The following is a 27,034-nucleotide window of genomic DNA, read 5'->3' as shown; positions in this document are numbered from 1 at the left end:
TCCCCCGTCATGGCAACCTCAGCCCCTCAGAGAAGATTTTGCTGCCATCTGTAACCCTGGGAGAACTTCAGAGTTCTCCTTTTGCCCTGAGACTGTTTACTCAATAAAATAAAAAAAATGGGCAATATGGGAACCTCCTAGGGGAGCCTAGTGGGGGCTTTTGTGCATGTGAGACCGACCTCCCGGGACCCCTAAGGCACCCCCTCCCTTGCTGGCTCCTGGATTGGAGTCAGGCTCCCAAGGCGCAGCCCCGACAGCTGGCAGACTCTCAGGAAGCTGCAGGGAGGAGCAAGACCCCGCCGGCCACCCATCCCGGAAACACACATATCCAGGATTGCCTGTACCCGGGGTGGTGACTGTGGGTCTGTAGCCCCATTGATGTCCCACCTGGACGCCGCTGGCCGTCACACCTCCCTGCCCATCAGCCTCAGAGCGCTAATTCCAGCAGGGGTTAGTGTGCCAGACTTGCCTCTCAGAACCTGGCATCATTTGTGTGATGAAATAATAACATAGGGCCACCAAAAAAAGGTTATCTAAATAGGTAATCTCCGTGCACAGCGCTCTGGTCATCTGCACATCGTCTTAAAGCTCTGCACCACCAGGGATCTGCTGTGCCATAGCCCACTCCATCCTTCCATTTCCTCCGTGACCCTGACATCTTCAGCAAACAGGATTTAGGGTGCAGTCAATGTACCACAGCACAGCGTATTTTAGAGACTGAAGGGGCTCCTGTGAATGATGTGGGGAGCTACCTGTTCTCATCTCTGAGTGTTATGGTAAATAACGGAATGCTGCGTACTGAGGAGTGCTGACTTTCAGGATGCAGTGTCATCCTCACGGCCAGCACCGCCTGCCCCTCATGGATGCTGCCCAAATATCAGATTGGAAGGTTTGGAAGGGGCCCCCGTGGCATCCTCAGTGTGACAAACGGAAGTGTCCTCTTGTTTGCAGGCATTTCATTCCTGGGTAATTCTGTTCCAGTGAGTATAGAAACGGAGCTGATGATGGAGCAGGTGAAGGAGCATTACCAAGACCTCAGGACCCAGCTGGAGACCAAGGTGAGCGTGGGGCTGTGGGGCCCTTGGGAGCAGCTGCTGTGTGTCGGGCAGCTTTACTTGGCCACACTGACATTTCCACGTGTGTCTGCCCTGGAATCCTTTGTCTCATTGTGAGCCCCTGTCGGGAGGTAAGTTTGTAGGGAAATGCAAATAAAACTGACATGCTCCCCGAACCCTCTTTGGAAGGACACAGGACATAGGATGACTGACGGGAAGGGAATGGTGTGATGCTCTGGAGTGTCACAAGGGGACACTTGAGGCAGCACCGTGGCTAGCCCTCCTTGCCAGTCTATGGGTGGGAATTAGTTACTGGCTGTGCTCCAAGCCTGAGTGTCCTGGCATTTGCCCCCAACGTAGCTCAGTGGCTTTGAGGCCAGGGCCGTCCTGGATGAAGCTGTCAGGATGAACTTAGCCCTGTTCTGTTCCTAGACTGTGGTGGCTTTTGAGGGACAGTGTCCACAATTGTCATGTGTCCAGTTCCTCCGTCTGAGTAGCAGCTAGGTGGAGCTGCCTGCGGCCATGCCCTGGGGGATCCCTGAAGGATTAACTGGAAGCTTCGATGAGCCCTGCCCACCCATGGTTGGATGGTACTCCTTCCACTGAGGGTCTCCACACTGTTCAGAGTCACCCCGAGGTTCTGCAAACGTTCTACCCTCTGTGTCCCTTGCAGTGCTTGGCCGGATGCTCTAGTGAGCCCCGAGCTTCCTGTCCCTGCGTGCCGCCCTGCCTCAGGGGGAATAGGTGACTCGCACCTCACTAGGCCCTGGGGAGCACCACCAGCATTCATGTCACTGTCCCCTTCAGCACACCCTGGCACCTCAGTGGGCCAGGTTGCCGGTCTTTGCACATTGTGCCAGGCGGCTTCGTGTTTCTGTGTTGTGTCAGCAGCCAGATCATTTTTAGGGCCTCCTGGTCCACGGGGCTCATGTTTCTCGTTTTAGGTAAATTACTACGAAAGGGAAATTGCGGCACTGAAAAGGAACTTTGAGAAGGAGAGGAAGGACATGGAGCGGGCTCGCAGGCGTGAGGTCAGCGTGCTGGAGGGTCAGAAGGCTGACCTGGAGGAGCGCCACGAGAAGTCTCAGGAGGTCATCTGGGGCCTACAGGAGCAGCTGCAGGACACAGCCCATGGCCCCGAGCCTGAGTGGATGGGCCTGGTGCCCTGCTGCACCCAGGCACTGTGTGGCCTGGCCCTGCGGCATCAGAGCCACCTGCGGCAGATCAGGTCCGGCTGGCTTCTTTCGAGATTTCAGGTCTGGGGTTTCTTGCCAAGAACCAAAATTTGAAATTAGATTTAGGAAACCACTCAGAATTGCTGTGCCTCCTGACTGGGTGGTTTTCCTCTGGGCAGATGGGTGAGTGCCAAAAGAACAGATCTTGGCACGAGGATTTTGGCTCTAAATTTAAAATAGACATTGGAGCATGGGCCGTGAAGCCGTTCACTGTGTAGAAACAGCCCAGTGCTCTGTACCATCTGCCTCAGCCGTGCCTGTCAGGAGCATTGCCTCCCTTGCTCAGAGCCGCCCACTTCTCCAGGGCCAGGCAGGGTAGTGTGTGGGGAAACGGGCGAAGCCCTCAACAATGGGAAAGATGGCCAGCTGGGTTAGTGAGATTCCCAAAAAGGCTCAGGTGTGCAAGCGAGACAGCAGGCTTACAGAAAGCCTGCACTGGTGTTTTGTGTGTTCTGGTGTGGGCTACATGTGAAGTGACCGTGTCTATTCTTGTTGGGGGCATGTGAGGTAGGAGAGGAAGTGCCTGGTCATCGCAGACAGGCTGCTGCTCAGCTGGCACCCACTGTCCTGTGGAGAGCATTGGCCCCGGCTTAGAAGAGGATGGGCCCTCCCACCACACTGACCGGGCCACCCCCAGCCTGACAGATAGAAAGTCATCTTTCTGGCTGGACACAGGGGCTCACACCTGTAACCCTAGCACTTTGGGAGGCCAAAGCGGGTAAATCGCTTGAGCTCAGGAGTTCGAGACCAGCCTGGCCAACGTGGTGAAACCCTGTCTCTACTAAAAACACAAAAAATTAGCTGAGCATGGTAGCAGGCGCCTGTAATCTCAGCCACTCGGGAGGCTGAAGCAGGAGAATCACTTGAATTTGGGAGGCGGAGGTTGCAGTGAGCTGAGATCTTGCCATTGCGCTCTAGCCTGGGCCACAAAGTAAGACTCTTGTCTCAAAAAAAAAAAAAAAAAAAAGTCATCTTTCCATCCTGTGCCTCCCCAGGCTTTCAGGTATTTCCCCTTAAAGCCAAGAGCGTGTGGTAGGAGAGTGGGTCAGAGTCCCTGCAGACCCCACTGGGGACAGAGGAGCAGGCACCAGCAGCCCCCCTCCTTTCAGCATCCAGGCTGTTATGCACCTGGCCCCCACCCCTAGCTGTCTCTGGCAGCCTGCTCCTGGGGAACTGCTGTCCCCACTCTGCAGGACTCCCATCTGCCAACGCTTGGAGGCGGAGCCCCCTCTGACTACTTCCTTGCTCCCCTGCCCTGGCTAGGCATGGACCACATACCCCTCCTGGTGCTGTAGTCTTGCCGGCCCTCACTTCACTTCCACTGGACTCTCCTGCGGGCCGCCAGTGGTCCCAAGGCCCAGCAGCTTTGGGGATTTAGGGGACAGTTTTGGCTCTGGGTCTCCAGCGCAATCCTGTAGAACCCATTGCAGTGTGGGCCACGTCCTATGTTTGCCCTGTCCAGTTGGTAACCTGTGAGGACTTAGAACGCGACCTGCATGGCCGAGGGGCTGCAACCGGGTCCTGCTTGGTGGCGGCCATCTTCCATATGAACACTCCACATGGAAAGGGTTCGTGCTTGGGCTTCCGTGTGCAGAACCTCGCCCCGTGGGGCAGATCCTCTTGTGGACTCTTAAGTAGGGCCCAGGGTATAGGTTGAAGTTGGGGCTGAGGGAGGCGAGGAGGGATAAAGAAAGCCAGCCACAGAGAGAGGAGGTCGCAGCCATTGAAACAGCTGGGCAGACTTTTCAAACCCGAGAGAGGGGCTGGGGGAGGCAGGGCTGTGGTGTGTGAGGGTTCTATTTCTGCAGGAGAGAGGCCGAGGCGGAGCTGAGCGGAGAGCTGTTGGGGCTGAGAGCCCTCCCCGCCCGCAGAGACCTGACGTTGGAGCTGGAGGAGCCGCTGCAGGGACCCCTGCCACACGGGAGCCCGAGGTCGGAGCAGCTGAACGTGGAGAGTGCACTGAAGCTGCAGCCGTGTGCGAGCGAGAAGGGCGCCCAGATGTGCGCATCGTTGGCCCTCGAGGACGAGGAGTTGGAGCTTGCCGGTGGGAAGCAAGTGGACGGGCTCTCCCGGGAAGCAGACATGCTGGGGGCCCTACCAAAAGAAGGGCTGGTGGCACGAAGTGGCCAGGAGGGGGCACGGGGCCTCCTGCCACTGAGCCCGTGCTATGGGGAGCGGCCACTGGCCTGGCTGGCCCCAGGCGATGGCGGAGAGTCGGAGGAGGCGGCAGGAGCCGGGTCTCGCTGCAGGCAAGCCCAGGACGCGGAAGCCACGAAGAGCCCGGGCCCCGCCCCTGCCCCGGCATCCCACGGGCTTTCAGAGAGGTGGTCACACGTACAGCCCTGTGGGGTGGATTGGGGGACTGTCCCAGAGGAGCCAGAGCTTTTCGGTGTGCCCGCGGGGCTGGAGCAGCCTGGACCCCGGGAGCTGCCTCTGCTGGGAACAGAGGGGGACGCCTCGCAAACCCAGCCACGGATGTGGGAGTCACCCCTGAGCCCGGCCGCTTCGTGCAGGGGACAGGCTGAGAGTCCACAGGCCATTCAGGAAGAGCGAGGGCGAAGCTGGAGCAGGGGCACCCAGGGGCAGGCCTCGGAGGAGCAGGCCCGGGCCGAGGGCGCCCTGGAGTCTGCGTACCAGGAGCACAGAGCGGAGGTCGCCAGGAGAGGGTCCTTGCCATCCCACCTCCAGCTCGCGGACCCGCGGGGTTCCGGGCAGGAGCAGCTTGCCGTCCCGGAAGAGGGAGAGACCAAAATAGCGCTGGAGAGAGAGAAGGATGACATGGAAACCAAACTTCTACATCTGGAAGACGTCGTCCGGGCTCTGGAGAAACATGTAGATTTGAGAGAGAATGACAGGTTTGGCTTCTACTCGTTCTTAAAACTAAGAACTTAAAACTAAAAAAGCAGAACTAACCCACTGACCCCTGTTGCTAATGGTGCTGCATGGCGCTTTCTGCCGACAAGCTCGCAGCCCCTGATGGGGGCTGTGTAGCCCTTCCGCCTGAGTAGGAGTTGTGAGCCCAGCCCCGTTCCGGAATCCCACGGTCATCTGGTGCTTTACCATTGGGCTGAGAGAGGGCAGGACGGCCTTTTGGGGGCAGCTCTGACTGCCCTGGTGTCCCGCCTTTGGTGTTAGGAAGTTCCTGCTGCCTTTTTTTTTTTTTTTTTTTTTTTTAAAAAAAACAACAACATAGTCTTGCATTGTTGCTGGTGCTGGAGTGCAGTGCCGCTATCTCGGCTCACTGCAACCTCCGCTTCCTGTATTCAAGATATTCTTGTGCTTCAACCTCCCAAGTAGCTGGGATTACAGGCGCCTGCCACCAAGCCTGGCCTATTTTTGTACTTGTAGTAGAGAGGGGGTTTCACCATGTTAGCCAGGCTGGCCTCAAAGCTGATCAGCCCGCCTTGGCCTCACAAAGTGCTGGGATTACAGGCGTGAGCCACTGCGCACAGCCCTCACTTCCAAATCTTTTTCATTGTTGTTCCCAGCAGAAGCTGTATACCCATTAAACAATAACTTTTTGCTAGTATTTTGTTGAGGATTTTAGCATCAATTTTTGCATCATAACGGATTGGTCTGCAGTTTTCTTTTTTGGTCTGTAGTGCCCTTGCCTGGCTTTGGTATCAAGTAATGCCTCATAAAATGAGTTTGGAAGTGTTCCCTTCTCTTCAGTTCTTGGAAGAGTTTGAGAAGAGGTGGTAGAAGTTCTTCTTTAAGTGGTAGAATTCACCAGTGAAGCCATCAGCTCCTGGGCTTTGTTATGAGGTTTTATTGTTTTTTGTTTTTTTAGACAGAGTCTCGCTTTGTGGCCCAGGCTGGAGTGCAGTGGCGCTATCTCAGCTCACTGCAACCTCTGCCTCCCGGGTTCAAGTGATTCTTCTGCCTCAGCCTCCTGAGTAGCTGGGATTATAGGCGTGCACCACCAGGAATCAGGAATTTAAAACCTCGTAACAGCTGGGGCGTGGTGGTTCACACCTGTAATCCCAGCATTTTGGGAGGCCGAGGTGGGTGGATCACCTGAGGTCAGAAGTTCGAGACCAGCCTGGCCAATGTGGTGAAACCCCGTCTCTACTAAAAATACAAAAATTAGTGTGGTGGCATGCACCTGTAATCCCAGCTACTTGGGAGGTTGAGGCCGGAGAATCACTTGAACCTGGGAGGCGGAAGTTGCAGTGAGCTGAGATCACGCCACTGCACTCCAGCCTGGGCCACAAGAGCGAAACTCTGTCTCCAAAAAAAAATACAAAAATTAGCTGGGCATGGTGGCACACACTTGTAGTCCCAGCTACTCAGGAGGCTGAGGCAGGAGAATTGCTTGAACCCGAGAGGCAGAGGTTTCAGTAAGCCAAGATCACACCACTGCACTCCAGCCTGGGTGACAGCGAGATTCCATCTCAGAAAAAAGAAATTCCTTTAGTGAAACTCTGTTTGTAGTAAATTTCCTGTTTTTGCTTATCTGAAAAGTGTCTTAAATGTTCCTTCATTTTTGTAAGACAGTATTCTTAGGGACACAAATCTAGGTTAGCCATTAAAGGGCCGCCTTTCTGCCCTTGGAATATCTTCTCTCCGTGTCAGAGACCTGGTTGCTGATGCCGCGTGAATGTGAATGGCCCTTGATCCGTCTGCTCTTCCTTCCATGGACTTGGTGGCTTAACAAGGCACAAAAGTGCAATGTTATAGTTTTGGAGGTTGGAAGAGGAAAGGGTCTCCTTGGGCTTGGAGTGAGATGCTGGCAGGGCTGTGGGGCCATCCAGAGGGCCCGAGGGGAGCTGCCTGCCTCGCCTTCTCCAGCGGCCTTGGCTTGAGGCGTCCTTCCATCCTGGAAGCCAGCCCTGGGTGGCCAAGTCCTCCTCACATCACCTCACTCCAACACTGACTCTTCTGCCTCCGCTTTCTCCCTCTAAGGACCCTCGTGATTACCTTGGGTTCCTCTGGAGAATCCAGGGTAATCTACAGTCAGAGAATGAACAGCCTTCAGTCCGCCTGCTGTGTAATGTCACGTAGTCTCCGTTAGAGGCCAGTATTGTGCCATCCATAGTAGGTATCTGACTTTTGTGCTCTGGCTACTTCTGAGACCTTTATCTTTAGTGGTTTTTCTTTGCTGTGCATTTCTTTCTTTTTAACTTTTTATTTTTATTTATTTATTTTTATTTTATTTATTTATTTGCGATGAAGTCTCTCTCTGTTTCCCAGGCTGGAGTGCAGTGGTATAATCTCAGCTCACTGCAACCTTTGCCTCCCGTGTTCAAGCAATTCTCCTGCATCAGCCTCCCAAGTAGCTGGGATTACCGGTGCCCACCACCACTCCCAGCTGATTTGTGTGTGTGTGTGTGTATTTTTACTACAGACAGGGTTTCACCATGTTGGCCAGGCTGGTCTTGAACTCCTGGCCTCAAGTGATTTGCCTGCCTCATCCTCCCAAAGTACTGGAATTACATAAGGCCTGAGCCACCACGCCTGGCCACTTTTTATTTTATTTATTTATTTATTTATTTATTTATTTATTTATTTATTTATGTATTGTAGAGATAGAGTCTCACTATTTTGCCCAGGCTGGTCTCAAACTCCTGGCCTCAGCCTCCCAAAGTGGATCCTCCTTGAGATTACAGGTGTGAGCCACCATGTCCAGCCTCTTTTTAACTTTTTATTAAAGTGTGATACACATAAGAAAATACATATATATGTACAATTAGGAGAACTGTCAACAAATTGAACACATGTGTGTTACCAGCGCCCAGAACTAGAGATGGAATTCACCAGAGTCCCCAGGGGTAACCACTTCTTACAGCATAGATTCAATTTGCTTGTTTTTTTACTTTACGGAGAGGAATCATGCAGCGTGTACTCTTTTGTGTCTGACTTTCTTGGCTCAACCTGGTTGTGCGATTCATCTGTGTTGTTGCTGTAGTTCATACATTTGCATTGCTATGTGGTATTCTGTTGTGTGAACATACCACAATTTATTATTTTCTCCTGTTGATGGGCATTTGGGTAGTTCCTAGTTTTTGGCTCTCACAAATGGAACTGCACTGAACGTTCTTGCGTTGTGTCTTTTGGAGCATTATGTTAGGCCATACCTAGAAATGGGATTGTTGTGTTGTGGGTAGAGGCGTAGTTTTCTTTTTGTTCATTCTACTTGGAAAATACTGTCCCAGCCAGGCACGGTGGTTCATACCTATAATCCCAGGACTTTGGGAGCCCAGGAGTTCAAGATCAGTCTGGGCAACATAAGGAGACTGTTTCTACAAAAACTTAAGAAAAATTAGTCACACATTGTGGCACGCACCTGTGGTCCCAGCTATTTGGGAGGCTAGATGGGAGGATCACTTGAGCCTGGGAGGTTGAAGCTGCAGTGAGCTGAGATTGCACCACTGCACTCCAGCCTGGGTGGCAGAGCAAAAGAAAAAAAAGAAAAGAAACATTTTCTCTGTTGAATGTATGGATTGCATTGGTATCTCATGAAAACCTCTCAGCCATCACTATTAAAATATTGCCTCTCCGGAGGTTGTGGTGAGCCAAGATTGCGCCACTGCACTCCAGCCTGGGCAACAAGAGCAAAACTCTGTCTCAAAATATATATATATATATATGTGTGTGTTTATATATATGTGTGTATATGTGTGTGTGTGTGTATAGCCTTTCCTCCCACTGTTTTCTTCAATTAGACATATGAATGTTAAAGCATTTTACTTTATTTCTCAACCTCTCTTTTATATTTTCCGTCTTCTGTCTATATCACATTTGGGATATTTTTTACATACCTCTGTGTTCCAGGTCGGTATTTCTTTCTTTCAGCTCTGTGTAATCTGCTATTTAACTCATTCCATGAGTTTTTATTTTGACGTTGACTTTTTGTTCATTTCTAAAAATTCTGTTTGGTCCTGTCTGATCATTGTCAATAGTTTCTTGTTGCTTGTTCATTGTTTGTTTCCACCTTTTATTTATGTAAACATTTCATAACACTTATTTTTAGTTTGTGTCTAATAATTCCAATACCTGCGGTTTCTAGGGGATTGAATTCTGGCTTCTGGCTTCTGCTGTCCTTTATGGGTGGCTTTGCTCCATGTATGTTATGGTGATCTTCTATTGTGAGCTCCTATTTGCTTGATGTTAATCTCTGGGAATGTAAAGAGCCTTATATGGGATGCTATTGCTTTTGCAGAGAAGTGGGAGGCTGCTAATCTGGAACCATCTGAACCTCCTTGCAGGGCCCTGACTGGTGCAGGTGTCCACAGTGCAGCTTCTGCATTCTGCTGATAGTAGTGCTGACATAGACATTGGTTGCAGGGTCCCCACAGCTTTGTATTGCATAATGCTCACCGCGTTGGTTTCAGCTTCCAGGATTTTGTTGCAGGTTACCTTTTCTTTTCATGAAGACAGTCACAGAGGTTACGATCAGCTTTGCGCAGGATCTAGTTGTTTGGCCGTCGTGTGGGGGATGGGGTGGGGCACCCCTCAGCTTTCAGCTTTGCATCAACTTGTTCTCTATTCTGGAGCCAGAGTGATAGTTTAAAAACACAGAACTCTCCTGCTTGAAACCCTTTGCTGCTTTTAATTCCAGTGACTTCTATTTATTTTTGTCTTTAGTTCCTCATGAGATAAAATGAAGGCATATGAAGAAGAACTTATGTTTACTATTATAAGCATAATACATAAAGCGGGCTAGGCATGGTGGCTTACATCTGTGATCCCAGCACTTTGGGAGGCCTAGGTGAGAGGATCACCAGGAATTCAAGACCAGCCTGGGCAACATATCGAGACCCCATCTCAACCACAACAAAAATTATCCAGGTGTGGTGGCGCATGCCTACTATAGTCCCAGCTCCTGGGCCCAGGAGTTCAAGGCTGCAGTGAGCCATGATTGTGCCACTGTACTGCAGCCTGGGTGACAGAATGAGATCCCATCTCAAAGAAAAAAAAAATACATGAAGTGAACATGGTGAGATCATGTGGCTTTCAGTATTTTCAGACTGAAAAAATAAGAAGCTAGTACCATATAGAGACCTATTTGGGGAATAAACGTTATCCTTACCAGTCAGTATTAAGAATGCATTCTCTGGGTTGCAAGTAGGGGTCTTAAGCTACTTCATTGGTGATCTTTTTGTTTTTTCTTAAAGACAGGGTCTCACTGTGTTGCCCAGGAGGGTCTCAAACTCCTGGACTCAAGCAGTCCTCCTGCCTCAGCCTCCCCAGTAGCTGGGATTACAGATGCATGACGCCACACCTGGCTCCCATTAGTGATCTTCATTGGCAAATTGCCATCTTCCTCTGTCAAATCAATAGCATTACCCAAGCAGGGACTCTCTGAGTTGTCAGAGAACAAAGACGGCCCCAGGCAGACTTGGTTCACATAGTGGCTGTCTATCCCTGCCTTTTCCCACTTTGAGATTCACCTAGCAAAGATTTCCCGTATATCTTGGCCTTCTGATTCCTGTGTTTCTTAGCTCCACCCTGGGTTCACTGCCAGGGATGAGTACCCTGCAGTACCTGAGAACTCACACCCAGCACTGGCACCCAGGACACACACGTGTTTGGTGAGAGGCCACAGATGCAGGAGCAGGTCAGCTATAATCTCAGCATAAGCAAAACCCAAGGTTCTGAGTGCATTTGTGACTTGACAGCGTGGCAGTTTAGAAGCTAAGAGCTTCGTTTGCTGTGGCTTGGCTCACGAGATATCCAAGACGGTAACACCTGGTACAGGAAGAGGGAAAGGAAGGGTGTCTGGCGCCACCTCCAGGGACGGGGAGATGGGGACGCACAGTTCTCAGGACTCCCTGCTGCAGAGCCAGTCTCTCCGCGACCGCATGTGGCTTCCCAGGTGCTCACCGGTCTTTTCTCAATTTTTACGCAGACTGGAGTTCCATAGACTTTCCGAAGAAAACGCCTTGTTGAAAAACGACCTGGGAAGGGTTCGGCAAGAGCTTGAAGCTGCAGAAAGCACTCACAATGCACAGAGGTAAGGGCCACGGCCCCACCCAGACCTTCTGGGGGTGCGTTTTGCCCTCCATAGGGTGACCTTATGCAGTCTCCATATAGACCATGGGAAGTGTTCTCAGATTAGCCCTGCATTTCAGAAAACCCTAAACTGTGAGCCTTGTTAACTTCTGAATGACTCGGCAGACGTGGGAGGCTCTGGGCTCCTTCCTCGTGTGGGCGGCACCTGAACACCCCAGCTCCTTGGTGTGGGAAGTGGGGCAGAGCACCCGCAGCATGGTCGGGACTGCGAGCAGAGCCCCAGCACCAGCACGGGCGCTGCTCACCCCACGGAGATGCTCCACGTCACACTTAGGGGTTGGGGGAGGCCACAACAGTGTTTGTAGGGGTCAGAGGTGCTCCTAGGATCCTCTCCTGATAACAGTTTCAGCTCTGCCTTCCTCGGAGGGTCATTGGTTTATCTATTTCAGTGAACAAGAGCTGGGGGAGGGGACGTGTGTGGGGAGGGTCAGGAACCTGAGCACTGAGGCAAGAGAGGATGGGATGGGGGCACCAGTGAGAGTCGGGGGACAGGGCAGGGGGCGCCCACCAGTGAGAGTCGGGAGAGGGCAGGGGGGCGCCCACCAGTGAGAGTCAGTCAGGGGACAGGGCAAGGGAGCACCCACCAATGAGAGTCGGGAGAGGGCAGGGGGCGCCCACCAGTGAAAGTCAGGACAAGGGGACAGGGCAGGGGGCGCCCGCCAGTGAGAGTCAGGGGTTACAGGGCAGGGAGGTCACCAATGAGTCGGTGGAAGCAGGCAGAGAGGCCACCAGTGAGAGCTGGGGGACTGGACGGGGGGCACCCATCAGTGAGAGTCGAGGGACTGAGCAGGGAGGTGCCCGTCAGAGTCAGCGGGACAGAGCAGGGGGCATTCATCAGCGAGAGTCTGGGGACACAGCAGGAGTGTCCCCTCAGTGCAAGCTGGGGAAGGGCTGGGACTGAAGAAGAGAGAATGTGTGTTCTGGGGAGGGTGGCTTTCTGCTGTCACTACTGTAGCCATATCCAAGGATAACTGTTTGGCCTTTTTTTCTCCAAGTATGCATCTCAAGGTGAGCCTAGCTCTCCTAGACAGTAATTCTGAAATGACAGAATTGCTGTGGTGATTAAAGTAGCGAGTCCCAAGCAGGTACCCAAGGATTGCCCTTCTATGACAGCACTTCTGAAATCTCAAAGCTTGTTTTCCTTTAGAAACCATTTTTTCTCTGGGTTTCCTGAGTCTGTCAGGACCCCGCTGATGGCATGCCTCCGGAGATGCCAGGCTGTTTCAGTCTCTACTCACTCTGCTGAGTGTGAACTGTTACATGTTTCACAAAAGAAATATTCACGTATTTGATTGAGGAATGTCATGCAGGGTTTGCGTTCTTACAATGCTGGCAGTGTAGATTAGCACAGCTCTCTAGTCATCCGAGAGTTTCACATTCCTAAAGTCTTCGTGGTTTGGGACAAACCACGGAGGATGGGATCGTCATCATCATTAGCAGCGGCAATAGCAGGGACCAAGAGGGGCTGGAGAATGCCAGGGGCAGGTGTGGGCGTCTGTGCTGTGGCTGCAAACCCGCATGCTGCTCTTACCCTGGGTGCTGACCAGGAAAGAAGGCACTGGTTGGTCACAAGTGGCATCACTGTTAATTGTGCTTCTTCAATAGGAAGGAAATGGAGGTTCTAAAGAAAGACAAGGAAAAGGCCTGCTCTGAGATGGAGGTGCTCAACAGACAGGTGATGTATCGATGCCTGGCATGGAGCTAGCTCATGCCACCCTTCCTTTTTTTTATTATTTTGAAAGCGTTTTAAACTTACAAAAGGAAGTGGAGAACATTCTTCTAAAAGACTTGAGAATGAGTTGCTGACCGGCCCCCAGGCGTCATCAAAGTCAGGAACTGAGTGTGGCTGTGAAGACCCCTGCCCCAGTCAGATCTGCTGGTGGTCCCAAGAATGTTCAGAATCATGTGGCACGCGGTAGTCGGGACCACAGGCATCCCCTGCAGGGTCCCTTTGGTGTTTTGATCTAGAAACTGTGAGCAGCTTCTCACAGATACTGGCAGGCAGGCACTGTCTGTGTTGTGAGTGCCTGAGGCTCTGCACTGGCCCGAGGCCCAGCTGCTTGTGGAGATGACCCGCCTGGGGAGCCGCACGCCGGCATGCTGAGCTCATCTTTTGTGTTTTTAGTAGAGACGGGGTCTCACTATGTTGCCAAGGCTGCTCTCAAACTCCTGGCCTCACGCAGTCCTCCAGCTTCGGCCTCCCAAAGTGCTGGGATTATAGGTGTCAAACACTGTGCCTGGACACTCCCCAGATTTTGGATTTTTTTTTTTTTTTCGAGACTCATCATCACTGTCACCCAGGCTAGAGTACAGTGGCGTGATCTCGGCTCACTGCAACCTCCACCTCCCAGGTTCAAGCAATTCGTCTGCCTCAGCCTCCCGGGTAGCTGGGATTGCAGGCGTGTACCACCATGCCTGGCTAATTTTTGTATTATTAGTAGAGACAGGGTTTCACCATGTTGGCCAGGCTGGTCTTGAACTCCTGACCTCAAGCTATCCGCCGGCCTCAGCCTCCCAAATTGCTGGGATTACAGGTGTGAGCCAGTGTACCCTGCTTACCCCAAAAATTTTATCATGAAAAAATTTAAACACAGGAAAGTTGAAACAATATACAGTGATCACCCATATACCAACCTACCACAACATCGATGCAACTGTTACCGACATTGCCGCGTGCACTTTAGTTCTGTTGATATCTATATATTTCACTTGTACGTGTGTGTGTGTGTGTGTGTGTGTGTGTGTGTGTGTTCTGAACCATTTGAAGATAAGTTGTAGGCTGGGTGCGGTGCCTCATACCTATAATCCCTGCATTTTGGGAGGCCAAGGTGGGCGGATCACTTGAGCCCAGGAGTTCAAGACCAACCTGGGCAACGTGACAAAACCCCATCTCCACAAAAAAAGAGAAAAATCAGCCGCGTGTGCTGGCATGTGCCTGTAGTCCCAGCTACTTGGGAGGCTGAGGTGGGAGGATGGCTTGAGCCTGGGAGGTTGAGGCTACAGTGAGCAGAGATCATACCACTGCACTCCAGCCTGAGTGACAGAGTGAGACCCTGTCTCTAATAATAATAATAATAATAATAGAAAATAAGTTCCAAATGTCATGATACTCCACTCCTCAATATTTCAACAGGCATCTCTTAAAAGGAAGTGCATCTCCTGCCTTGCCACATTGAAGGAATGCTGTCACACTTAAGAAATTTAGCAGTAGTTACCTTATATCAGTATTCAGACCATATTCTCATTTCTCCAGTTATTAAAAGGTGTTCTGTACAGTAAGTTTTCTGACAGTAGGATGCAGCTGGGGGTGCCACACTGTGTGTAACTATGCCTCTGTTCAGCCGTGTTTAGCTATCAGATCAACTTATTGGCATAAACCAGCCACTAGAGTGCATTCATGGCACCTGTGGGTCAGGCATTCAGACAAACAGCCTGGAGAGCCATCCCTACTCTGTGATGCGGGGCCTCAGCTGGGAAGGCTGGACAGCTGGGGTTACCTAATGGCCCGGGCTAGAGTCGTCTGGGGACCCCTTTTGCTCATGTCTGTCTGGGGCCTCTCCTCATGGGGCTGGACCTAGAGGGAGTGTCATGGGGGGTGTCAGGGAGCTAGTGTTCCAGGGCAGCTGGTGGGAGGCACGGCTCCCAAGCCCTCCTCAGAAGTCACTCCACGTTATTCCCACTGATTCCCTGGAGCTGCGGAGAGGCCTCTCTGATGGGTAAGTGTTCAGGTCACGTGGCAGAAGAGGACGTGGCATGGAAGAAGCTGCTGGAGGCTTCTTTGGACAACACATCCCCTGCAGGGTCGCTTTGGTGTTTTGATCTGGAAGACCTGTTTTTCCCCATGACACTGACTTTTGGAAGAGCCCAGGTAGTGGTCCCATGGGCCATCCCACATCTGGATCTGTCCAGTTGTTTTCTGAGAGTGTAGGCTACTCTGGTCGTGTGTCACTTGTCTGTCTTGTAAACTGGAAGTTAGGCCTAAAGGCTGGAGCAGATGCAGAGTGAACATATTTGACACAGATGTCATTTGTTTTAACACACGGCCAGGAGACAACTGCTGACATCTCATGCTGGCTTCTGCAGTGAAAGCCAGATCAGTGCAAGTTCGAAATTAAGAGGTGGCCAGCGTGAACGCCACCAGGAGCAGATAGCACCTCTGCCTCCTGATGCAGCTCCCTGCACAGCATCTGCCCAGGAACTTGTCACCCCAGTCCCAAGGAAGCACCAGACAAACCCCAAATGGGAGGGGACGGAACCGTATTTGTCAAAAAATGTCAAAGTTACGAGAGACAGAGGCTGAGGAGACATTGCACATTTGAGGAGGCTGACACAACAGGACAGGGCCCGGCTGATCCTGTGCCCGGAAGGATGCTGCCAGGCTCGTTGACAAAATGAAGTGTGGGGACATGGAAGCCACTGTCCTGAAGCAGTAGCTGCACAGTAGCCGCGTGACGCTGCTGTCCCTGGGAGGCAGGCAGCTGTGGAGGAGGGAAGGCATCATGTGTGCGCCTGTGTGTGTAGGGGGGCAAAGCAGATCGTGGGGGGTGTTGTCGACTAGGAGCCGGGATGGAAGGCAGGTAGGTTTCCGTGGTCATGTTCTAGTCTTGCCACTGTTCAAGTCTGAAATTATTTCCAAATGAAGAGTTTTTTTGTGTGTGTGTTTGTTTTGAGATGGAATCTTGTTCTGTCACTCTGGCTGGAGTGCAGTGGTGTAATGTCAGCTCACTGCAACCTCTGCCTCCCAGGTTCAACTGATTCTCCTGCCTCAACCTCCCAAGTAGTTGGGATTACAGGTATGCGCCACCAAGCCCGGCTAATTTTTGTATTTTTAGTGGAGATGGGGTTTCGCCATGTTGGCCAGGCTTGTCTCAAACTCCTGACCTTCCACTTCGGCCTCCCAAAGCACTGGGATTACAGGCATGAGCCACCACACCCAGCCACCAAATAAAGGGTTTAAATGTTAAAGGTGAATAGAAGAAAATCCACTATTGTGTTTACCTCAAGAACTGAAGGAAGATTCCATTTCTACTCATGAAATCAAGGCTGTCTTTAGAGGGCAAGGTGAATGTGCGTCCGTATTAAAACAATTCTGATTTTCACAATGAAATGTCATAGAACACGTGAGCTCTATGCCAGACGTAACTGCCCCACACTTGTGTTGTGGTGGAAGCTTCTCTTAACCTCAGGCTCGAGGTTCTAGGGAAGGGATGAGGTGAGGTTAATTTGCAAAGAATTGCATGAGAAAAATTTGTGGACTCCCTAATCTTGAGTAAATCCAAATGGAAACAACGTCCCAGTTTTCTTACGTGCCTGTAAAACCTATAAAAGCAAAGGCAGTGGTTGTTGGCGTCACTCTGGGAAGGTGACGTGTACGTGGTCGATTGTGCTGGGAGTGGGTCAGAGGACATCGCTCCGAACCCCCAAGAGCTGTGGTGGGAAAAAACAAGCAAGCAGAAATGTGGTTGCATGAAGATGTTCCCGACAGGTGACTGCAGACAGCAGAGCCTCCGTGGTCCAGACCGCAGGGCCGCTTTCCTGCCACTGTTTCACTGCGCGGTGCCCTCACACGTTCACCCGCTGAACGCTTGCTGAAATCCACTATCTATGGGGGGTGCTATTGAGAAAAAGCAAAACATACCATTTGTTGAACCCATGTACCCTGCCAAGAGCTACGCTTGTGTGTTCAGTGACGGAGATCAGAGGAGACTTAAGGGATTCATATACCTCAAGTTTAATAGGTTGCGTTTTCGTTCAAATTGCCGTATATTTTTAAATATATTAAAATAATCGTGGAGGAAATGAGAAAAACGTGAAAGGTGTTCCAAACAGTGGTTTGGATGGTCATGGCATCTACTCTGCTCTGTTGGCCTAGATGTGTGTGTGTTTCTCCTAGGGGCTGGAGCAGGCTTCCTGTCCTCGGCACTGGTGACGTTTGGGGCCAGATATCTGCGTTGTAGGGTGTCGAGTGCCCCCATGCCGTTGGTGCCAGCAGCTTCCTCCATCTCCAGCTGTGATCACCAGAAATACCTAGAGACATTGCCAGAGATTTCCTCAGGAGCAAAGCTGTACCTGGTTGAGAGCAATTGCAATGATATGAATTGAGCTGCTGGCTTAAAAGTATTTTAGGGGCAAGGTGGGGCTGGGCTCAGTGGCCCACGCCTGTAATCCCAGCACTTTGGGAGGCTGAGATGGGATGATTCCTTGAGGCTAGGAGTTCAGGACCAGCCTTGGAAACACAGAGGGACCCTGTCTTGACCAAAAAACAAAACTAGGTGGGAGTGGTGATGTGTGCGTGTGGTCCCAGCTACTTGGGTGGCTGAGGTGGGAGGATCGCCTGAGCCTAGGAGGTCACGACTGCAGTGAACCATGAATGTGCCACTGCAGTCCAGCTGGGGCAACAGAGCGAGGGCCTGTCTTGAAAAACAAAACAAAGCAAAAAACTACTTAATAAAAATATAGCCAATGATGGGCAAATATATATATAAAATAAAAATTAAAAACATTTTTTCTTATGTATTTAAAAACTTGTTCCCCCTAGAATCAGAACTACAAGGATCAGTTATCCCAGCTCAATGACAGGGTTCTTCAACTGGGACAGGAGGCTTCTACCCACCAGGCCCAAAGTGAGGAGCACCGCGTGACCATTCAGCTGTTAACACAGAGCCTGGAGGAGATGGCGTGCAGCAGGCAGCAGCAGGTGGGTGGCCTCAGCCGCCGGCAGCTCCATCTGCGCTCTGCTGGAGGCTGGGAGCTGCAGGGTGCGGAGGCGGCTGCAAACAGGTCAGGACAGGCGCTGAGGAGCCTGGAGGGAAGTGAGGGACTTCCCAAGCATGCCTCGGAGAAATAGGTGGACTGTGCTGTGTTGGCAAATCCCAGTATCTAAAGAAAATAGCAGAATAGCTTTACATGCTGCTGACAGAGGGAATTGGTGCAAAATTCCCTGAGGGCAGTTTGGCAAAATATACACTTAGAGGCTGAAGGAAGTCCACATGCCTTGACTTCACGATTCCTGTGGGGATGTTCCTGAGAGCCTTGTGGAAGGATGCAGCTGCAGCATTTTCCTTGCTGTGCTGTTTATAATAGCAAAGCAGAAATGAAATCTGCCGAGTCACCAACAGAAGCTGAGGGAGTCACTGGATCACAGCACAGCCATTGAAAACCATGTTTGCAAATCACAATTAATGCCCTGGGAAACGCTCCCGCTGTGGTGAGGAGAAGGCGCTTCCTGCAGTGCGTGGCGCACCCAACACTGTGTCACCAGGGAGATGCGTGTGTGTAGAGGAGGGGCCGGGGATTGACTGCAGGACACAGAGCTGGCCTTGGTTGGTGGGTTCATGGGGATTTAAATTTTGTAATGTTTTTTCTTTTCTATAATTTTCTGAGGTTTCCGCACGAATTACATACCAGACTCTTCAGATACTTCTTGACTTGTGCAATTGATTTTTTAAAAACAGAGTGACCAAATCCAAAAACTTAAAGTTGAACTTGAATGCCTGAATCAGGAATATCAGAGCCTGCAACTGTCACAGTCAGAGCTGACCCAGACCCTTGAAGAAAGTCAAGGCCAGGTGGGTGTGAGTGGTGGCTGGAGGCACTGCGTCCAGTCCCACCCGGGAGCAGCATCACCACAGTGCCAACGGTGTTGCCAGGCCTCCTCCAGCGCAGAGAAGGTGTTGGGCTGGCGTGGACACAGCTGTCCCGTGCTTACTGGGCCCAGGAAAAAGCTGCTTCCAGTGCAGAGTTGGTTTGACTGTGCACAAGCCCCGTGAAGAGTGGTGACTCAGTTTACTCCCGAGGGAAGGAGTGCGGTCACCATGCTGTGGGTGAGCCCTCCACAGAACGGAGGAGCCGGAGGCAAGCCTGGGGACTGTGTCATCAGAACCAAGGCAGCAGGCTCCAGCCCTGGGGGTGGGGTGAAATGGGCACTCATGGACATGCATGACACTGGCCTCTGTACACGCCTCCAGGTGCCACACCTGCTGGCCCTGCAGGGAGAGTCATGGGAGGTGCAGACACGGGAGGCTGGGCTGTGGTGGCAGGAGCTCGTGGTCTGGGACAGACAGGTGTGTGCAGGGGCGGCCGAGCAGGGGCCTCAGGGAGGGAGCCGACTAAGGGGATGCTTGCGGAGGGCGGCTCAAGGGCGAGGAGAAGAGCAGGTGTGTGGCGGCCAGAGGTGCCCAGAGGGCGAGTGCCCAGTGTGGACACACTTGGAAGCTTGGGGGCTGCAGAGGAAACGGGCTGTGCTGCCGGCCTGTGAGGCTTGGCTGAGCCTCTGCACCCAGTCCCCCCAGTGCTGGCCCTGGCGCCCTGTGCAGAGGCACCCCCTAGACGTCCTGAGACACAGAGGGGTCAGCTGGGCACGGATCCCAGAGCTTTCTGGGGTGCTGTTGGGGCTTCCATAGGCTCTTGGCCTTGCAGCTACAGTCTATCAGTTTCCCAGAGGTGCTCTGCCTATTTGGGGCACCCTTCTCTACTTTTGAGTCTAGAAGGAACCCTGGAAAATTGCCTGGGCCAGTTCGAGTCCTTTGAGGCTGAGGAGTAAGACCACCTGAAAAGGCCGGCACTTCCTTAGCACCTGGCGCTGGGAGGCACCGCTAGGGCCACGGGAGAGCATTCCACACCCCTGGGGCCATGCCTGCCACCAGCCTCTCAGTCGGGAAGCACCTCACCGAGTCTGTCCTGCAGCCCTGTGGGTCACCCCTTCTTCCTCATGATTTAGAGGAAGACGCTCCCCCAAAGCAAGTGGCTTCCAGTCAGCATCAGGAAGCTAGGAGCTTCCAGGGTAGCTCAGGACACTCTGGAAAAGGCAGACGGGGCTCCCTAAGAGTGGCCACAAGAGGCTGGGCCTGAAGCTGATGTGGTCACCGTTTCCATGGGGGAGGGAAGCCAGGGCAGTCACTGGCATGCCCATGTGTGGCTCAGGAGGAAGGCCCCAGAGGCCAGAGCAGACAGGAGGGATGGGGCTTCAGCGGAGCTCAGAGGGTGCAGGGTCTCCCAGGGGAGCTCAGAGGGCAAAGGGATGGGGACCCACAGGGCCCTCTGCACGGGAAGGACAGGAAGGGTGGCTGCACTCAGGGTGGGAGAGGATGCCCCGTCTGAGGCTCTGCCTCACTCCAGCACCCAGAACACAAATGTCCTTGTTTCCAGTGCTCCCCTGGGGACGTCTTTCCCTGTCCCTGTGTCTGTCAAGGTGTGTAGATGTGGCCCGTCTCGCGTTGCTGAGGAAGGGGATGAAGAGCACTGGATGGCTGGCTGTTCAGTGGGTGTTTACAGGCTGCCCACCATGGGCAGAGAGCCCCCTTGGGCTGGACCCAGGCCATGCTATGGAGGGGCTTAATTCGTGGGGGTTCGGTCCCAGGATGGCGGTGGGGGGTGGTGCAGTCTGAGGACCTGTAAGCATCAGAGCCGAGGGAGTCGGGGTGCGGGGCCAGAGCCTTCCTGGTTGGGTAGATGTGCTTGACGCCTGGGAGTCCCGCAGGTCTGGGGGACAGCAGCCAGAGTGACCGTCTGAAATGAGCCTTCGGGAGAAGGCTGTGTTTGGCAGAGATGCGATTTAGAACTGGTTCTTCCCTCCTTTTCTGTCTCAAACCATAAGCTGCCCCCCAGGGCCTGGAAAATGTGGGGTGCAGGTGGCGTCTCTCTGGGGTGACCCCCGTCCTGAAGAAGGGTGAGCTTTATAGTGATGACCTGGCCCCCCAAGACGGGCCCCCAGCTCAGCTGAGTCAGTGCAGGGACCACTGAAGGGAAGCCAGGCCTGGCAGTGCGGGCACAGGACGCTGCCTTCCCTCTTCCTCCACCATGCGGTGATGCCAGGCCCGGCCCAAACGTGCCCCCGATGGAGGGTGATTCCCACTCCGTCTGTGGGGTCTCAAGTGAGTAAGGGGTGGCGTGGCCGGTTCTTACAGGTGCCAAAGAAATCCTGGTGAAGCCTCCAGTTGGCTGGATGTAAATTGTATTTGGATCTTGCCTCGAGCTGCTTAATTAAAGGGGCTGGCATAGTGGTGCACAGTTTACCGTAACAACTCAGCCCGACTCCAGCAGACGGTGCCCTCCAGGAAACCAGGCGCTGCCAAGGATTCCAGCCCCGGCCCCACCTTCCCTTCAGCGGTCCGTGTTGTCTGGGCAGCCTGTGGCCAGTGTAGCCCTGTTTCAGAGTGTGGGGTCTCCGCTGAAAGAAAGGACTGGCGTGGGTCATTGTTTGAAAAGAATCAGGCCCCAGTGAGGTTCGCTGAAAGCTAACACTGGACGCAGCAGAACCTGAGTGACGGGAAGTCAGCGTCACCGTTTTGAGGGTGATGGACACGTTTTCTGCATTCTAGCCCTGTGGGAGCGCTGGCTGACAGCAGCCTGGCTGTCCGAATTCCAAAGAAATGGGCTCCTTCTAAATCTTCAGGTGCTGCTGCATCCTCAGGAGCACATGCCCTCCTTGTCCTTGCGGGTGGGGGTGTCCTTGGATGGAGAGGGTGCCCCACTGTGCCACGTCTCAGCAGCCCCACCAGAGCTGTGTCCCCTCCCCCACGCAGGTGCAAGGAGCTCACCTGAGGCTGAGGCAGGCCCAGGCCCAGCACTCGCAGGAGGTCCGGCAGCTGCAGGAGCAGATGAGCCGGCTGGTGCCCCAGGACCGTGTGGCTGAGCTGCAGCGCCTGCTCAACCTTCAGGGAGAGCAGGCCGGGAGGCGCCTGGCTGCACAGCGGGTGAGTGGGGGTGCCGCGAGAGGCGGCTGACGAGATGAGGAGGAGGGTGAGGCGGGCCCAGCAGTCCTCAGTGACTCAGAAGCTGCCCAAGTGTGAATACGTGAGTCACGTATGTAGCATGTCAGATGGTGAGGAGGGCTGTAGGGAGAGGGGCAGCATGGTTTTAAACAGGGTGGCCAGACAAGGCCTCACAGGTGGCCCCTGAGGTGGTGAGACCTGAAGGAGGTGAGGGAGCAGCTCCCATGTGGCAGGGGAGCAGCAGAGGCCCTGGGGTAGGGGATACTTGGCATGTTCCAGGGGAGCAGGGACCGGAGGCAGAGAGCAGAGGGTGACAGACCGGGCCCAGCAGGTGCCACGGACCGTGCAGGTGGTGGGCAATGGGAGACAGTGGCTCCGAGCATGGACTGTGGAGGGTGGGATCCCGCCCATCACCTCCCAGCTGAGTGACCCCGCCCATCACCTCCCAGCTGAGTGACCTTGGGCAAGTGAACCTCTCTGTGCCTCAGTTTCTCATCTGTCAAGTCCTGCTGGCAGTGGCGTCCACCTCAAGGCTTATCGGGAGGCGTCAATGGGTTGGTGCTTTTAGAGCACTTGAAGAGGCCCCGGCACCGCTGTACCCTGTGCAAGAGTTTAATTCAAAAGGCTGAGGGAATAACTCACGCCTGAAATTCCCAACATAGTTCATAGTTCATCAGGGACAGACTTCAGGAGATCAGGAGCCAGAGGGCAGGGGACCCTTCTGGAAAAGGAATTGGCACACGACTTGAAAAGTGGGTAACATTTGATGTTTGTAAAGTGTAAATTCTAATGAAGAACAACCTTGTAACATCACACAAAGGGGTCAAGCTAAAGTTAAGTGACGCTACAATATTGACAAACAAAGTTAAGGAGAATCCTCCTAGAAAAAGACACTAACAGTGAAGGAAGCTCACTTTGGAGTTATTTATGGTTAAAATCCTAGGACCAGTTCTCTGAGGACAGATGAGTCTGCTGATTCTCCCTGAACGACAAAGAGAAAGGAAAGCTGTGTGGTCTGGCCCAGAACATATTTTTGTTTTGTTTTGTTTTTTGAGACAGAGTCTGACTCTGTTGCCAGGCTGGAGTGCAGTGGCGTCATCTTGGCTTACTGCAACCTCCGCCTCCTGGGTTCAAGTGAATCCCTGTCTCAGCCTCCCAAGTAGCTGGGATTACAGGTACGCACCACCACATCCGGCTAAATTTTGTATTTTTTTTAGTAGAGATGGGGTTTCACCATGTTGGCCAGGTCAGTCTTGAACTCCTGACCCTAGGTGATCCGCCCGCCTCGGCCTCCCAAAGTGCTGGGATTACAGGCATGAGCCTGGCCATCTGCAACCTTCTTTCATGGCAGGAAGAACATGAGAAACAGCTGAAAGCCACAGAAGAGCGGGTAGAAGAGGCGGAGATGATTCTGAAGAATATGGAAACGCTCCTCCAAGAGAAAGTGGATGAGCTGAAGGAGCAGGTGAGTGATGGGCGCTGTTGCTTTCGTGCTCGCGTCCTCTTCCGAGCGCTCTCTACTTTTATGGGTGTGCAGGCAGCTAATACAGGAAAAGGCTGCTGTCTTGTCACAGAAGTCCAGGGAACTAAATGCATACCCTACACTGCAGATGCACATTGCATTTATTTTCCTTCAGGAATGGTTTTAAGATCTGTCCTGTGGGTGTTCACGTACACTCAGAAAGGGCTCATCCGTTCATTTGTTCGTGGAGTCATTCAGGCGTCCCCGAGCACCTCTGGTCGAAGCTTTCCTAGGTAGAGCCGAGATGAGCAGGGCTGAGCCTACATGCCGGACCTGACCCTCTGGAGACAGAGGTAGAGCATACATGCCCTCGGGCCATGATGAATGCTCTGAAAATGAGAGAACAGAGGTGGAGGGAGCCGGTGGGGTGGTCAAGGCCACGTTGAAGAGCCAGCATTTGGACAGATGCCCCCTGACCAGCACAGGAAGGTCCAGCTGTGTGCCCAGCAGAGGCCAGGTGGCATTTGGAAGGCTCACTGGGTGGGAGATGGACACATCTCCCATGTCTGGGGGACCCCAGGGAGGGTGCATTCCAGGCAGCGCACAGCCACGGAGGAGGTCGCCGTGGCTGCTGTGAACTGGAAGGGCTCAGGTAGGCAGCACCTGTCGTGTGTGTCCAGAAGCCAAGGTCAGGGGTTTGGGTTTTATCATAATGGCAGTTAGAAAGCATTGGGAGATTTTAAGTAAAAGCATGGCAAGATCTATCTTTTAAAAGAAACCATACTAGGGAAAAAGTCACTTGGGCTGCTCTAAGGAGCAAAGACCAACAATGAGGTGCCATAGCTCGCCTGACCTATGGATGCTCGAAGTCTAACTCAGCAGGTGGGAACTGACGTGCAGCAGTGCTGTGCCCCGAGGGCTGATGGCACAGGGTGTGGGTGGACCCCACGGGTGTGGGGTGCACACACAGAAGAGGCCTGGCGCGGACCACATTCAGTTGTTAGGAGATATTAAGAGAAATGTGAAAACCTGGAGAAGTATTTTTGCTCCATCGTGATCCAGTATGGTTTGGTCTACATGAGGGATCCCGAGCTCAGCCCAAACTAGACAAGGCATTTGTGGAAGGTGCCCAGTCCCTCCCTGGGGCCACCGTCCTTGCCCAGCTCCCTCCCCTGCTGGTGCCCCCAGTCCCTCTCATCCTTTCTCCCTGGCACATACCCACAGTCCTCAGTTGCCTGTCTGGCCAGTAACACCTGACTTCTGGTTAAATCCTGTGGCTCCTGCACACCTGCCCTGGCCCTGAGCCCAGGCCACAGCTCGGGGCCTCAGTACTGCCTGTCCTGTGGCTGCTTCCTCCCCTGCTTCCCCTGGCTCATGGCCCTGCTGACATCACAGCCAGTAGAGCACACGCAGATGAACCTATTCCACACTCTGACCATCCCAGGGCCTTTTGAGGACTGTCCATTTTGGCCTGAAGTCCCTGTTTCATGGCACAAAGCTGCCTCCAGTTTTCTCCACCACATAGCCCAGCAGATTCTCAATTTCCTCTCATGCCAGGGTAACAAAACTTATCATTATAATGCAGTATTTGTGTCAGTTTTTTTTTTTCTTTTTGTTTTGGAGATGGAGTCTCTCTCTGTTGCCCAGGCTGGAGTGCAGTGGCGCGATCTCTGCTCACTGCAAGCTCCGCCTCCTGGGTTCACACCATTCTCCTGCCTCAGCCTCCCCAGTAGCTGAGACTACAGGTGCCCGCCACCTCGCCCGGCTAATTTTTTTTGTATTTTTTAGTAGAGACGGGGTTTCACTATGTTAGCCAGGATGGTCTCGATCTCCTGACCTTGGGATCCACCCAACTCGGCCTCCCAAAGTGCTGGGATTAGAGGCGTGAGCCCCCACCCCTGGCCTTGGGTCAGATTTCTAAGAGCCCAAAACTATGGTTTGCATAAATGTGGGAGGATAAAAGAGAGCAGGCTGATCTATAGCGTTTCTCCACCAGCCTCATGCAAAGTATTGGCTTCCCCCCCCTCTCTAGTTTGAAAAGAACACGAAGTCCGACCTGCTGCTGAAGGAGCTGTATGTGGAGAATGCCCACCTGGTGAGAGCACTTCAGGCCACCGAGGAGAAGCAGCGAGACGCCGAGAAACAAAGCCGCATCTTGGAAGAAAAAGTTCGCGCTCTCAACAAACTCGTCAGTAGGATTGCCCCTGCTGCCCTCTCTGTGTAAAGACGGATTGTTTTCCAGGATTCATTCGAAAGCACATCTTTTAAATTAAGCCACTGTGATGCCTTAGTTTTCCGTGGGTCATGAGCCATGAGTCCTGGGACATCTGAGGATTGGGATTCTTTGTTCACCCCCCAGACAGTTAATGCCCTGCCCTGGGCAAGATCGGGGTCGGCGGCTGGGGGAATACGCATGTTGCAAAAGCCTGCGTTTTTATTAGCGGTCCTGAGTAATTTTCCTTGGCAGAATTCCCAGTTCTGCCACTTGTTGGAGGCAGATTCTGGGAGCTGTCAGCAAAGGAGCAGCTAAGTGAGTAGTTAAGGGCAGCACTTTCCATGTGCTACTTCTGATCCGGCTGTCAGACTGAAATGTAAAATCAGGGCTCTGGACAGTGTTGCCATTTCACTGTTCTGCTTTGAGCTTAGGTTATTAGAACTCTTGGTGGAGGGTGCGTACACACATTCCAGAAAGGCTTCACTCGCTGGGAACGTCAACCCAGCGAGAAAAGAGGGGAAGCCCCTTCGCCAGGGACCTTGTCTGTGGACTCAGGGATGATGGTGTTTATTGCAAATGCACAATCTTTTTCCCATTGAAATGTCATCACACTGGAAATTGTACTATATGTAAAAAAAAAAAAAGTATAGTTTTATATTTGAAATGTATACAAATTATGGCCATATGGCTGACTGGAATGTACTGCTGTAATATAAAAAGTCACTGTATTTGCAATAAATTCTTTTCTATTAAAATTGACTTCTAACTTTCTTAATTTTTTAAACTATAAAATATTTCAAACATACAGGAAAATAGTTATATAAGAAAACACCCATGTGTCCATCAACATATGTAGTAAGAATACAGCACTGCCACAGCACTGTGGAGAATACACAGAATACACAGAATACACTGCCACAGCACTGTGGAGGGCCGGAGCCTATTCTGTTCTCAGCGTCCTCCCTCTTCCTGGGGCATCCGCCATCCCAAAGCTGGCATGTCTTCTCCTTTCTGCAGGAGAAAAATGTCACACTGTGGAAAGATAACAAAGCCTGGAACAGATGGAAAGTTTGTTTCTTTGGAAGATTTGGCAACATGACGTTGACTGGTTCTTCAGAGTTTACTGATAAATGTAATTAGTCCTAATAAAAATACAGATGTTCCATGCCCCAATCAACCCCAGAATTGGACAAGGCATTCTAAAGTTTTTACATATAAACTAAATAAGCAAACAAAATAATTAGGAAAACTCCGAAGAAAGAAGAGCAATGTATGGGGACTGGTTCTACCAGTTATTACAAGTCCCAATACAGTTTGTGTTACACGGGTGTATGCATTTG

General features: G+C 52.4%; 1 protein-coding gene across 1 annotated transcript in view; it reads left to right on the top strand.

Moving 5' to 3' along the window:
• Positions 1-26,453, top strand: part of NINL (ninein like) — a 129,594-nt gene extending 103,141 nt beyond the window's left edge. Inside the window, exons 15-24 of the mRNA XM_023193474.2 lie at positions 952-1,058; positions 2,000-2,283; positions 4,099-5,145; positions 11,142-11,246; positions 12,911-12,980; positions 17,844-18,002; positions 18,760-18,873; positions 21,829-21,999; positions 23,369-23,482; positions 25,512-26,453. Coding sequence (XP_023049242.2) covers positions 952-1,058; positions 2,000-2,283; positions 4,099-5,145; positions 11,142-11,246; positions 12,911-12,980; positions 17,844-18,002; positions 18,760-18,873; positions 21,829-21,999; positions 23,369-23,482; positions 25,512-25,703 — 2,363 coding nt within the window. The 3' untranslated portion in view covers positions 25,704-26,453. The remainder of the gene's footprint in view (positions 1-951; positions 1,059-1,999; positions 2,284-4,098; positions 5,146-11,141; positions 11,247-12,910; positions 12,981-17,843; positions 18,003-18,759; positions 18,874-21,828; positions 22,000-23,368; positions 23,483-25,511) is intronic.
• The last annotated feature ends 581 nt before the right edge of the window (positions 26,454-27,034 follow it).

The sequence above is a fragment of the Piliocolobus tephrosceles genome, chromosome 20 (genome assembly GCF_002776525.5).
Source record: "Piliocolobus tephrosceles isolate RC106 chromosome 20, ASM277652v3, whole genome shotgun sequence".
Classification (NCBI taxonomy): Eukaryota; Metazoa; Chordata; class Mammalia; order Primates; family Cercopithecidae; genus Piliocolobus; species Piliocolobus tephrosceles.
Note: the sequence above shows the minus strand (reverse complement) of the source record. Positions and strands in the feature narration are given on the sequence as shown.